General features: G+C 43.2%; 1 protein-coding gene across 1 annotated transcript in view; it reads right to left on the bottom strand.

The window, feature by feature from the left end:
* Wnt2 (Wnt family member 2) overlaps window positions 1–15,104 on the bottom strand; it is a 41,267-nt gene that overhangs the window by 3,059 nt on the left and 23,104 nt on the right. The window contains exon 4 of the mRNA XM_052721279.1: window positions 13,729–13,993. Within this exon, the coding sequence (XP_052577239.1) occupies window positions 13,729–13,993 (265 nt within the window). The remainder of the gene's footprint in view (window positions 1–13,728; window positions 13,994–15,104) is intronic.

A 15,104-nucleotide genomic window follows, 5' to 3' on the forward strand; every position in this document is an offset into this window, starting at 1 on the left:
AGGGGTTTGCTCGTAGTGTTGCCATGTGTCAGCTGTACAGTTGTGTCAAGTTACTTAAGTGTAAGCAAGCTTCCTTTTCCTCTCTTGCAAAGTTGGCACAAAACCAGCTCCTTCTTCATAGGGCTTCAGTGAGGATGGGCTAAAATTATCTGTAGACGTGTCTGTCAGAACAAGTGCTCAACAAAGGTTAAGCAGCCTTTCCTTTATATAGCAAGTGTTTACTGAGACCCCCGATGTGGTAGGCTCTGGGGGTTATCCGATGCTGCCCTGAGGCACTAACATCATTGTCATAATGAGATTTCTTAGTTATGAATATTAATGGTAGGAAATGGGTCCAGGTAAAGAGTCTTCAACTTCAAACTACATGGTTTGAACAAGAAGGTGGCATTAGAGAGAGTGTGTAAAGGATGAGTTGATGTTTGGGGAAAGAATGGAGTGAAAGGCGTTTCTAGGCACAAGAAGCTCCTAGCAGACATGTTTCAGACAACTTTTTGGGAGGGCAGATTCAGTATGGCAAAAAGCACAGGAAGGAAGGCCAGAGCAACAGGTTAAGGAGTGCTTTGCCTTGGTAGAGCTTTGGTTTTAGTCTATGGTGGGTGTGAAACTAGTGTTGACTTCAATCCAGGAAAAACATACCTAAGTCTGTTAGAATGACTGGGAACAAGGAGGCCAAATGTGAGCTCTGGGATGAGTCCAGGCAAGAGGCCACGAGTAGAGACAAAAGGACAGCACATGAGAGGCCTCAGAGGGTGAGCTACTAGAATCTGGCAATCTGTTGAAGTGTAGGGTTGGAGGTGGAGGGGTCAAGTAGGAAATGACCAAAACATGTTCATTTGGCTCCATAGCAAGAAGAGGAGAATATGGTTAGGATGATGCTATGTGAAGAGAGGAAAGTGTGTGAAAGACAGTCCAAGTCCTCCAGGAGCATGATGGTAAAGCTGACTTAAAAGACAGCTGTGAGGACGGAGATGGATGAAGCTGGGACCTCAAGGTCATTCCAGGCCGTAAGTGTTTGGGTGAATCATTACACACCAACAGAAAGCTGACACAGGCTTTCGCTTCAAGCTAGTGTTCACTTAGACTAAGTATAGAATTGGGATAAACTAGCCGTGGATCTTTGATGTTGGGGTACTGGTTTTTCTTAGAGGTGGGGACAAAGAACACGAGGGAGCTCCTAGAATACTGGGCCTCTTTCAGGTCATGATCTGGGCACAAAGTGCATGGATGTGTTTAAATGAGAAAACTCACTGTATTATGATTATAGTGAAGGCAGCTAGTGTTATTTGAACGTTTCCACATGTATTATGTGTCTTAGTAAGAGGAATATGATAGAGGGAGAAATAAAGAGGACGAGGCTACATGGGCCAAGAGCTCTACGTGAGGAGCAGAAAGGCATTCCACGTGGCTGGGATTCAGTGTTCAAAGGGGAGAGTAAAAGAGCTGAGGCTGAAGATGTGAGTGGAAGCTGCATTGTTAATGGCTTTAGACAACAGGGCAGGGGGTTTGCGTGTTACTGTGTGAGCAACAGATTTCTATTGACGATCTTCACGCAAAGAGCAACATGTATTTAATGTGTGTTCAAGGGGACAAAGCAATGTGCTGGGACTGAATAGGTTGAAGCAAGCCAAAATAAGGGCAAGGAGATAAGTTAGAGACCCATACAGAACTATGACCCAGGTACAAGATGGTCTAGATTAAGACACTGATGGTGAGGGAAAGAGAAGTTAGTTGAAGAGGCAGGACCAGTCGATAGTGACTGATGGGTGGATGGGAAGAGGATGAGAAGAGTCCAGAGGGGCTTTCAGGTTTGGGTCTAAGCAGTCATGTTGGCACTAGGGATTCCCCAACGTGAGAAATGCCTGGGAAGGGAAGACTTTAAGTAAAGATGAATTTAGTTGTTAGAATATTGAGTTGGCTATAACTCAGGATTATAGAGGTAGAAATGTTCATTAGAGGCAGCTGGATTCAGGAAAGGGGTGAGGATGGAGTTCATGGGCTTGGCCATCTTTTTCAGGAGGTAGGGACTGAGGCCACAGGTCTGTGAGTGAGATCCTGGCACTCCAGTGATGACTCAATTTGTAATATTTCCAGTTAAGTCTTGTGTACCAACAAACATTCTTGCATCTCACATTAGGTTGTGGCTCCTTTATTGATTTCTAACTTGGTGGTCTTTCCCCAATGATCTGAAGTCCAAGGAGGTCTCAGACAGTAGTTTCACTTAGCCCTGGGGAATTGTCATGGTAGATTTTGTTTCTCAAATGCAGAAATCTGGACTGGACTTCCTCTGAACCCAAGGATTGCCTGCCGAATTGAATTCAACATCATCTAAACTTGGGGAGGAAAGGCAAGAGAAGGCAATGGCCATTGGAAAAACTTGGTCTCAAAGTGGTTTCAGAGCCAGGCCTGCTGGTCCTGGCCTATAAACCCAGCTACTTGGGAGGCTGGAATAGAATGATACTGAATTTAGGCACATCTGGGCTACAGAGTAGGTTCAAGGCCAGCCTGAGCAACTTAGTAAGCCCTTGTCTCAAAGTAAATTCACTGGTAGAGTACTTGCCTAGTGTGTGCAAGACCCTGACCTCAATCTCTAGTGCCCCAAAAGAAATAAAGACAAAAGGTGGCTTTGGTGTGTGAAGCAAAAACAGGCCATGAAGTGTATTAATTAGTCCATCATTCAACTATAAAATGCTCAAAGACAGAAGCAATGTGAACATGCCACTCACCACTGCTTCCCAAATGGGGCTTAATGAGGCCAAGAAGAAGAAAGATAAACAAGAGCTTTTGAAGACTGAGAGCCACTGATACGAACACAGTAGTGGGGTCGGGGCCTAGAGCTGTCCTGGGCCCTCCTTAGGTACTGGGGACAGGGAATGGGCCAATGGGGAGGCACAGAGCAGTCTAGGAGGTACAGTAACTTGCTCACAAGTACATAGCCAGCAAGTGGTAGGTACCCTCAGAACAGAGCAGGAATGATACTTCATTTTCTTCCCCGCTCTGCCCCTTAATTATTTCATCAAAAAAAAAATTTTATCAAATGAACTTGTAAGCTTCGTGTAGTTGGAAACATCTAAAATTCCAGCCCTAGGGAGGCTGAAACAGGAAGATCATGAGGTCTAGGCCAGGCTGAGCTACATAGTGAGACTATATCCCTGAGTCCAGGTACAGGGATGTAGCTCAGTGCTACAGTAGTTGCCCAGCACAGGTGAGGCTGGAGGTTTCATCCTCAATACCATATATCCCACCCCTAACCTCCTCTAAAGAAATTACCTGATTTGTAACTTTTGGGGGGTTGGGAGGTTTGGGTTTTTTTTGCTGTTTTTGCAACTCATGACATGTTGTAGGCTATTTAGTCACATAAGGTTTTGTGAGAAAATGTAGAGGGCTGGTTAACATGGTGGTTTATGTTGCATTTCCCTTGGACTGATACTCTCTCTTTCATAAAAAAAAAAAAGTATGCGTTATGTGTGTATAGTATCTGTGTATGTGTGTGGGAGTATAAGTAGAGTATATGTAGAGGTCAGAGGGCAACCTTGGATATTGGCCTCTCCTTCTACCTTCTTTGAAACAGGGTCTCTTGCTGACTTCCTGACTACATCGAGCTAGCCCATGAGCTTCCAGGGGAGATAACAAATACACTCACTATTGTGTCTGGCTTTTCTGTGGGTTCTGTGGCTCCAAACTCAGGTGGTCAGTCAGCATAGATGGTAGTTTAAAAATACCAGCTAGACATTTGAAAAATGGCTTCAGCCAATGGTCCTCTCAATCAGACCTCCCAAACTGTCATCTTTTAAGGATAAACATGTATTTAGGTGCTCTCTCTCACTCTTTTTTTAAATTAACACACTTATTTTAAAAAGACATGCTGCCTTATAACAGTCTCTTGTTATACTTTGATTTATGTAGTTCACATGCTCCTTTGCTTTGGTTGTGAAGTATGCCCAGACGTGTTGCCAGGCTGGTGACAGAGCTCAGTCCCCTGACATAGAGAACTGTGGGCTCAGACTCCAGCCTTCCTGTCATCATTACCCCCAAAGTATCATTCTGATTGGCTGCCTAAACTCTGTGACCATCCATAAGCTGACAGTCTCTGTGGATAGGGGGGGCCTATGTCATGGGAAGGTGGAGGGTGCTGCTTCTGGCTAAATGCACCTTTTTTTTCTCCCCCTGTGTTATGTCCTCATCCCAACTCACAATAAGATCTCACATATGCATGGGAAAAGACTGGAAGTTTCCAAATCGCATGTGTTTTGGACCACATATCATATTTGGTGGGGCAATATCAAGGGAACTTACAGAATCAAGCATCCCATCCCCAGAGCTATAAAATTAATAATGGAGTCAGGGTTCCCAGTGTAAAAACATTTCTGTCTCCACCAACATGCATCTTCCTGACAGCAGAGGAGGGACACAGAGGGCTTTGGCTAATAGTTCCCAGACCCATACCTCTGAAACCTGGAGGAAGGGCGCTCCTCTCTCTCTCTCTCTCTCTCTCTCTCTCTCTCTCTCTCTCTCTCTCTCTCTCTCTCTCTCTCTCTCTCTCCCCACCCTCCCTTCCTTCTCCCCCTCTCCCTCCTTGCCTCTATCTTCAGAAATTCCTGCCACTCAGGCCAACAGAGGCCCATATGTTGACCATTAGGGCATAAAGCAAGATTCACTTAAGCCTGTCATCCAATAGGCTGGTTCTCCTCTGCTTGACTTACACGTTGTCATTAATGACACAGATTTATTGGGGGAACAAAAGAATGCTGCAGAGCAAATGTTTGAGACCGCACATTCATCTACTTGCAAGCCTGCCCCCTTGCTCACGTGAAGGATTGCAAAGCTAATGCTCCTTAGGAAAGGCAATCTCTGTACTTAGTTCAGATGATTTTACTCACTTTTATTCATCTTCCTACTCTGAAAGAGCTTGCCTGGCACAGGAAGGCCATGTCCTGTTAAGCTAGCAAATTCTACAATGGAATTAACATGGTTATGGCCAGACTCAGACTTTCCATAGTCGATCTATCTAGCCTGGTCAAAGTTATTTCCTGTGCTCCCTCTCCCCACCCTTAGCCTCACCCCACGGCCTGCTCCCTGAACTCCCAGCCCGAGTACTCTCCAAACAGGCTCTCTCCTCGGCAATGAACAAAGTGACTTTCTGGCGTCACTTACAGCCATGTAGACTGTGCTCGTTAAGATCCACTGTACGTTTTCCTCTCCCTTCAATCCAAGGGAACTCTTCTCAGCTTTTCAAGATTCAGTTCTACAGTAACGTCTTCCATGGAGTACACCCTGTCTGTCCACGTTCCGCTGAGCTACCAAAGTCCTTTCTGAAATTGGGTGCATGTACCATTTTGTAATCTGAGCCCACCTTCCTTGGGATAGGGGATGGGTCTCCTCCTTTCTTTTACACACTGTATAATACTCAGGTGCCAATGCATATTTGCTTGTTTACTAAACACAAAATTAAGAACAATTTCTTAAACAATAAGAACAGTCAGTCTTTCGATTGTCTGGTGAAGGCACACTTTTCAAAGAAGTGTTTGACAGTTGCCAGGTACACAGTGGGAGCCCAGCAGTTAAGCCTACCCCTCTTTAAATGTTTTCACTTAGTACCGAGAGTACATGCCAGAAATGTGGCACATTCTTCTTTTTTAAATTGTATGCATTTTGTTAGGATTATTATTACTATTTTGATGGTATGGTCTTATATGTTGCCCAGGCTGACTTGGAACTCTCTGAGAATGGTGAGATTACATATGTGTGCTACGATATCAGAGCATGGCTTATACTGAAATGGAAGAAATTCATATTGATAAAGTGAGTTTGTGGCAGCAGGCTAAGGATCTGTACTACAAGCAGAGTAAAATGAATAATGTATTCAGTTCTCAAGTCATAAGAACCATAGAAATTACATGGTGAAGCACATATTTAGAGAAACAGAGAAGTAAATTTCTTCATGGCTTCCTAATCAGTATAAATAGCAGTAGAGAACAACTTGTAGTCCCCAAGATGCCTATTCCATAAGGCAGGGCTCTCTCTAATATTGGCTGCTCCCTAATAATGTGGAATTTACATAAGTGGGAAGAAGAGGTATCCTATTGTAAAGTGGATTTCAATAAGAAAGCTAAAAAGAAATAATCAAGTTCATAATTTTAATGTACTTTTAAAAATTCTCTTTGTCTGCAAGCATTAATAGAGCAGTTGGAAATGAGCTTTGTTATCCACCCCCCTGCCCCAAGAAAAGCCACTCACCTATTTGGTGATTAATTTGTTGTTAGTGGTTCAAATGATGTCAAAGAATTGGATATACAAAACGACTTTTGAACTTTGTTTACCAAGTTTTGCATTCATTCTGATTGTTGTATTTATTTGACATCTTTTATCCCATCCAGGGAAAGGCTAACAAGCCACATAACATCATCATGAATCTTGGTAAATGTCTTCTAATGTAAAAGTTTCATTTAACACTCAAGCTTAAGTGGGAATTTTTATAGGTTGAGCACTATAATCAGTGATAAAAACAAGCAAACAAACAAACAAGCAAACAAACAAAAACATGCTTCTTAATTCTCTGCAAGGAAACCAAGCTACCTTTAAGCAGTAAAGCTATATAATTCAGCTAGTGAATGAACAATTAACTCAATTCACCACATGCATATGCTGGGTATTGGGGTACATGGGAGTCCCAGTGAAGCCCAGTGGGGTGAAGAGGTAACTAACAATTAAACACTGACACATCCTATAAATGGAGAAACTGAGCTCTGCTTGGGCCTCTGGAATGGCAATGAACACAGAGGAGCAGAAAGGTCCTGTATAGATTGCAGAGGTCCTGATGTGGGTGATCCAGGCAAGACAGAAGGGAGTATTACAATTGGCTTGCATGTTGATGGCCTGGCCACCACAGCCGATGGTAGATCCGTTTTCCTTAGAGGAAAACAAGCTTTGAGAGTGGGACAAACCAGGAATTCAACTTTGAATGAAGCCCATCAGTCTATTATGAGAGATCTAAATGAGTCTATCAGGTGGGGAATTAAATACAGGATAAAGCAAGAGAACAAAAGTACATATAGATAGAAATATTTAAAGCTGGAAGAATAGAGATCAGACCAGGAAGAAAGTACAGAAAGAGAAGTGAGGGTCCTGAGGAAACTCTGAAAAAAAAAATCCACAAGACTACAAAGTAGAAGGAGCTAAAGCAGCCCCTGAAATGGGTTAAGATGAGCTAACAGAGCAGGATGAGAAGCAAGAGTCAAACCAAGACAATTGAGGGTTTTGAGGTGGAAAAGATTAATATATATATATATATATATATATATATATATATATTATATATCACTTACACATTTTAAACGGTAGTTTACTAGATTGCAATTACTATTAATTGTACAGCATTAATGATTTTCTCTGTAAATGATTGTTTAGAAGCCCCATTAAAATCTTCTCCATACAATCCTGGTTTGGCTCTTCTTGCGCTCTTTAGATACTAATTCATTAATTTCTGTAAGTCTCAGAGCACAAAGAGATGAGTGACTTCTTTATGTTGTCAAAGTAATAAATATACAGGAAATGCGTGTCCAGAGCAATGGAACAAGGGCAAGGCCCCAGACACGTTTCTCACCTGTCTCAGATTGAAGGTTCCCTGTCGCCTAAACTGTAATGTTGCCTGCCTGCTGCTGGGGTTACCTGTAAAGACCACATGGTAGGTGTAGCCTTGAGGCCAAGGACCAACCAACTCTGCCTTCCTGGTCTTTGCATTGCCAGCGTTTATGTCTCTGGCATATAGAACAATCTCAATATTGGTTCAGTAAAGAAATGAAGGACTTAAAATGTCCTGGTATTAGTTGCACATATTAATATTTAAGCAGAGTTTACCCACTGGTTAAAATCTCATTTCCTTGTTTTTAATCCCATCCCAGGATATAGTCAGTGTTCATGCGTATCTGCAAGCCAGGCCACAGTGCAAGACTTATCCAGAACGCCAGTCTCTGTATACTATGATTTTAGGAACTGGGTTACCATGGGCTTCAAGGGACACTTTGCCAAATAGTTTCCATAGGAATGCAAAAATGCTGACACCAGGAACAGCCGCCCGTCAGGTTTTGAGTTTCCAATGGACAGTATGTTACACAAGAGCTCCATTTGTTTTTGAACTTGACTGGAGAAGAGGTGGAGGCTTGCTTGTTCCCTCTGGTTAGAGAGGAGACCTGGGGATGACCTCTGGCCTGGGTCAGGGTTTTACATCATACCCGGTGAAAGTGGTCTGTGATTAGGTGCAGACACCTCCTCTGCAGGGGAGGGCAGCATTCCTTCCTTACAGATGTACCTATCTCTAACTGAAGGGTTGCTTTGATTTACAGATGCCTGGGGGCAATCACCGGACTAGATAACTCCAGAGCCACCAGAGTGCTCATCTTAGAAAGTCCTCTCTAAGATGTGTTCTCTAATTTGACCTGCAAAACATCACATGCCCAACCTCACACAGTTCCTAGTACTCTGCAAATCTGAGCTGCAAATGAGGTATTTATAGTTGATCAACAGAAAACATTTGCTTTCTTCAGCTAAAGAATAAGGGGACATGTTTGGTTATTGTTTCCACACTTTCGTCATCAAGCATTTTTTTCCTACGATTTATTAGGAACAATTAAAAATATTCCCTTAAAAATCTGAAGTGGTGATCTAGGGAGATGCATGAGAAGCTGAGTTCAAATCTCCAGGATTCCAATAAAAAGTCAGGCATGGCTTGTTATGCCTGTAACCCTGGTGTTGAGAGGCAGAGATGGGTGGGTCCTGGGAGCTTTCTGGCCAGTCAGTTTAGCCAAAATGGCAAGCATTAGGTTCAGTAAGAGATCCTGCCTAATGGGAATAAGGCAGAAAATGATAGAGGAAGACAATATCCTCTCTGGCCTCCGCGTTTGCAGGCACGGGAATGTACACATTCACACGTGCACACTCGATAAGAGAAAAGAAAAAGAAAAGGAAAAAGTCTTGGAGAGCTTCTAATTGAAAAGGGTTTGAATATAATTTCAATGTGGCTGTTTAATTCTGATCAGTTTTGAGCTCCCAGCTTTGTGGGAACCCCCCATTAAAGTCCCATATCTTCATACTGAATCTTTATTACAGAAGACCCCACCACACACACACTTTCCAGGGATCCAGATAGGAGGGAAATAGTATAGTGAGAAAAGTATGGATTTTTGTTCTGATTTTTATCTATGCCTTTTATTCTGTTAACTAGTTCCAGCCCATGAAATCTTGGACCAAGTACAAAACTTTGGGATTCCGTTTTCTTGATGTGTAAAGGAGGGGACAGCTGCCAAGAGTTTGGCTATGTACACGGAAGGGATGCAGAACAGATCTGACCCATCAGGGCCTCACTGTGCTCCCGCCATCCCTACTGAGGGAGATCTGTTCTCCCCAGAAACACTCAGGCTCTCCACTCTGTGAGCTTCCATCAAATTCACTCATCCTCGCATCCTTGTGTCAGGGCTTCCTTGGAGGAGTGACTTGATAACCAAGATGTTAAACTAATTCCAGCAGGAGTCTTAGTGGCTGAAACCATTTAAACGAATTACTTGCAGTAGAGTTTCTGGAGATCTTGGGCATACATGTTAAAAACAAAACAAAACAAAACAAAACAAAACAGAACAAAACAAAACAAAACAAAACAAAACAAAACAAAACAAAAAAACCTTCTGCTACATGAGCCAGGGCAGGGGACGTTTTTTGAGTGATGTCTCTTCAGAGCTCTGCAAAGAACACTTTTCACCCTTTCTAAGGACCAGAGTTGCTAAGAACAAAGAGTCTTTGGATTTCTTCTTCTCTGATAATAGGGGTAAACCAGGACCATGAACAACCAAATCATTGATTTTCCAAACTATTGTGAAGCTTGAAAAGGATGGGGATCCCATGATTCTGATCCAGCAGGTCTCTGAGGAGACCCCCACTCTGGAGAATAGTGAAGTGGACATGTAGATGTATCCACTGCATAAACACAGTTGATAAAACCCCTCAGCTCACTGCTGGGCACTGTCATTCTGAACAGGATGCAGTGGGAACAGTAGGAGCATAGCCAATTAGTTCAAACACCACATACACACCGATAACCTACCTGAGAGACACTCTTGATCTCCTAATGCCCTCCAAGAAAAGGTGCCCAGTAAATTGAATATTAAGTGTTCATTGCTTCAAATCAACCATTCAGGGATGGAAGATGAAACATAGGGAGCATGAGTATGAATTTTAATAAAGTAAACAAAACCACTAAGAAAGAAGAGCAATGTGTATGTTGATTTAAATGTTGCTACAAAGTTTTGGTCTATCCTGGAGCTTGTCTAGCCCATTTTTAATAAAAAAAAAAGTTTTAATGATAATCTGTTTTAAACACATGAGAGTTTTAAACATCAGAAAGCAGATCTTTCCTAAGGTAAGATTATTCTAGCAGAGTGTGTGTTCACTCTGTTACAGACTCATCCTGGCAGCTTCCCTCCTGGATACTGAAAGACCTGATACCTTACTTTCACCCAGAGGAAGGCTCCGGCACCCACTGTGAGTTAGATGCAGGAAGCCTCCATTCTCACGGGTTTCAGAACTATCCTTCACATCTCTCTGTCTCCACAGAGGCTGGGGGCTGCTCCGGAAGACTGAATACCCAGAAACTTTGAGTGTGGTGTGGACCAGCTTAGTAAAGCATACACCACAGGAACTTATCCCAGTCAGGGAGACCCTCATTGGAAGATGGCCAATAGTCACAGGACAATTGGCAAGACCCCTGCCAGTGTGTGGTTGAAGCGAAGCTCTCTGTATTTCACCCCTGTGACTGTTTGCATAATATTCTAAATATTCACAATCAAAAATATTCTTCTAACAAGCTGAACTTTAGCCTAATGTGATATAAAACATTCTGAACCATATTTTTTATGAAAATAATCATGTGTAGTTATCACAATTAGAAAAGAAACATTTTCAGGTCACATGGATGACTTTGGCATGTTCTTTGGCATGGCCACAAAGGGTATCATTTCTATATAGTTCAGAAAACTACAAATAATCCGGTAAACATATTGGAAATAGGATCTACTATATTGGAACTGGATACTTAAGATAATCAGGATGGCTCCTATTTGATCAATATCACCCAAGAACCAAAATATTCACCTATTTTTAAATTAGATGAGTTAAAATATTTCTAAGAACACATAGAAATAAAAGGTCAGATTATATAGCTTACAATGAAAGCCAGTCTTTCAACTGTGTGCCCTTCTGATTAGGACAACGAGAGGTAGAGCAAAATGATGGGAAGGACAGACAGGGAGTCCTGCAAGATTCTTACCCCCTAGAGCTTCAGTTTCCTCTCCTATAAACAAGAGGCCGAGAATTGGTGAGAGCAGACAGACCCTGGGATGCAATGGGCACTGAATAGATACCTATGATTTTATGGTCAAGAAGTCGACTTTCAGGCTGCCAGCTTTCAATAGTCCCTACTGCTCTTGCAGGAGATCCAGCTTTGGACCCCTGGCATGCATGCTGGGTGACTCACCACCTGTAACCCCACCGCCAGGGGTCCCCACATTCCTGGCCCCTAGTAGGTACCTACAGTCACATACAATTCACACACACACAAGCACTTAAAAACAAACAAACAAACAAACCAGAATTCCATTCTAATATAAATGTGAAGAATGAAGTCTATAAGAATAGTTAATTCAATAGCTTAAAAGGGAAGCAGGAAGTGCATTCAGAAAGTCTCTGTATGACAAGGAAGCATGGTTTTTAGTTTCCTGAATAGCAATGAGGAAGAAAATACTCACTGGATATGACTGTTTCCTTAATTATGTAAACTATTTCAACCCAAATAAGCAGAAAAAGCCTTCTGGGCAGCAGGTTTTCTGAGCTCTGATAAGAAATTTTGCTGGGCAGTAGTGGCACATGTCTTTAATCCCAGCCCTTGGGAGGCAGAGCCAGGCAGATCTCTGGCTAGCCTGGCCTACAGAGCAAGAGCCAGGGCAGGCACCAAAACTACACAGATAAACAGGAGAAAAAGAAAAAGAAAAAAAAAAGAGAAAAGAGAAAAGTAATTTTGATCTTAAGGTCTTTTCACAGTCATGTGTAGGAAGTAGGTGAAGAGGATGCATCCTCTTGGGCTGAAGGCTCAGGCCAAGTATGGGGCCAGACATGCATCTCCTTCCATACATGATGTGGAAACAGGGCGGTCAATTTTCTTAACTGCCCCATGTGGACAGTGATATGCAGAGCTGTTCACCCGACTCGGTAAACTGAGTTTGGTTGGTGCTGATTGCTTAGGAGCATCCGTCAAGGTGTCCCTTTTTCCTCGGGTAAAAATTTATAGTGCACTGATGTCTTAGGGCTGCTTAAAGAGTCAACAAGACCAACAGTGCTCAGTACACAAGTGTCTATTTTGGGACCTAAATTGATTAAAGTGACTCCATGGCCCACGGCCTGTGTAGAGTCAAATAGTTAAGGGCAGAAGAGGACATGGGTCCCCTGGGTTGATTTATGTCAAACCATCAGGTTTCACCACAGTTCCACTTAGCTTGTTGTCTGACAAGAAGGATGACTTGGTAGCAGTCCCAAAACATGACAGGAATGCAGCAGGGCACAGAATCAGGTCCTCGTGCTCAGCAGTCAGAATTCACACGCTACATGTACACACATGCTTACGGGCTGCAGACAGCTAACTCATTGAGCTCCAGAGGAACTTTAACAGCTCAAGGGCAAGAACGGGGCTCCAGGCTTCTCCTGATGCTCCCTGGTAATCTTGTCTATCAGTTGATCTAGCCTTAGCAGCTGGCTGCATCTGCGCTATCTCCCTGGCTCTTTTGCAATGATTTCAGAATGGAAAACAAACTCGGAATCTAAATTGAAGGCTATTTTTTTCTGATGGTGAACACCATTGCCTCCCAGTGAGCAAAAGGCTTGAGCCAAAGTGGGCTGTGAATTCCCATCACCTCCTGTCAACTGAGGCCTTTTCACTCCTTCTTATTTTGCTCTAGAATCTTTGCAGTCTTTGCAGCCCCATCTTGACCTTGAGGGTGAGAGGTGGAAAGCACGTATCTATGAAAGCAGACAGGTGGGGACAGCTGCTATGTCCAGGCTGGAAGAGTGATTCTTGAAATACAAGATAGAGAATGTGTTGTTTGGGAGGGAAGGGCGTGGTTTTAATAAATGAGGTGCCTCTTACAGTCACTCCCTATACACAACCCACCTATGGCCAAAGGAGTGGGGATTCATTCTTGCTTTTTAGTATCTGACAATTGTAACCTACTAAAAAGAGCAAGGGCTTGTACAGTAGAACAGGCTTCAGAAGAGGCTAAATTCCCGAGTCCTGGGGCCATGCCACAGTGGAGGGATGTGTCGTGGGGGAAGATTGTTAAAACTGTCCCCTGCTCCGCTCAGAGTCACAGGAAGAATGCTGGGCAGTTGCACAGAACGTTTCTCCATCCCCCTAACTAGAATTCCGTGCAGGCAAGAATTCTGCTGATCTGCACATTTTGACTCTTTGCCACATACATTCTTGTTAATTTGTGTTTCTTCAGTATCTGCACACTATCAACCTGTTTCTCTAGCTGCTTGGGAGAATTTTCTGTGCAGTTTCAATATGAATTAGAAAGAACACAAGCCTGGAACCTGAAGGCAGGCATCTGCAATTATACAAATGGCCTGCTGAAAAACAGAGGTGCCCAGTTGGATTGTAGAGCATTGTTCACTGAAGGAATTCTTGTAACTTACCTGCCTCTCGGTCCCTGATACAGTAGTCTGGAGAATTCTCAAAATACACGAGGTCATTTTTCGTTGGCTTCTTAAATCTCTTATTGGCTACAGTGAAGCCAGTGCCATCCTGGTTCATGACGACCTGGATGGCCCCGTTGTACTTCCTCCAGAGATAGTCGCCTGTCTTCCTGAAGTCAGCCATGGCCAGCCAGCATGTCCTTAGAGTACAGGAACCACTCACGCCGTGACACTTACATTCTTGTTTCAAGAACCGCTTTACAGCCTGCAGGAGAAGGCAGAGGCGAGCTCAGTGGGACCTGCGCCCGGGACCCAGCCTCCGCCCAGGACCCAGCCTACGCCCAGGACCCCGCTAGGAGTTCTCCACCTCAGAGCCACAGAGAAGTAGCTCTGAGAAGGCTGGATCCTGGGGATCAGGAGCATCACTTGTCACTTGGTGGTTGCTTTGGCTACACTGTGGTAACTTCAGCCTTAGGTAGAGAAAAGATGGAAGACTCCAACTGTGAACCCCATCTACGAGCCATGAAACCAAAGCTCACTGTTTTATTGGGTGCATAGCCAGCTTATTTATTTTAACGTAAAGCATTTTTTCATACAGTGTATTTTGATAAGATTCTTTCCCCTCTCCTAACTCCTCCCGGATACTGTCCCCTTCCCACCTATGCAACTTCATGACCCCGCCCCCACTTCACTCTCAAAAACAATTTAAAGGCAGAGGAAAGTGAATATTTTCTAGTACATGTAGCTTATTTATCCTAAAAATGTATACTATTACAATGGTGAGCATCCTTTATCTGAAATGGCTAAAACTAGAAGTGTTTTGGACTTTGGAGTTTTGAAATTTGGGGATATTTGCACATACAATGTGAGATGTCTTTGAGATGGGATCCTAGTGTAAACTGGAAATTCATTTATGTATAACTTTGGACACATAGCTGGAAGGCAATTGTGTACTGTGTTTTGGATTGCTTCTGTTTTGATCACAACCTATCTTGTGTAGCCAGGTAGAGAACTTTCCACTCACACCATCATGCCATTATAAAAAAAATAGGTCAAGTTTGAGAACATTTTCGATTTTAGATTTTTTTGATGAACGATGTTCAACCTGTATCCAAACCTGATTGATAAAGGAATTGCTAAGGCTCATGGTTCAGTGACCCCGCTACTGTGGCTACATATGGAATGCTTGCTGTGTACTGGGCACATAGGATTGCAGTGTACACTCTACCTCAATGCCCTTAGGCACTGCCACAGCCCTCTCCTACCATTTCAGCTTTAGGAAGAGGAAGAGGAAATCTCAGAGGCAGTAATGTTCCTGCCCAAAGGAACACAGCTAGGGAGGGATAAACCCAGTCACACTGAGACTAACCCTGTAT

The sequence above is a fragment of the Peromyscus californicus genome, unplaced genomic scaffold, assembly GCF_007827085.1.
Source record: "Peromyscus californicus insignis strain IS unplaced genomic scaffold, ASM782708v3 Scaffold_6__1_contigs__length_162567912, whole genome shotgun sequence".
NCBI lineage: Eukaryota > Metazoa > Chordata > Mammalia > Rodentia > Cricetidae > Peromyscus > Peromyscus californicus.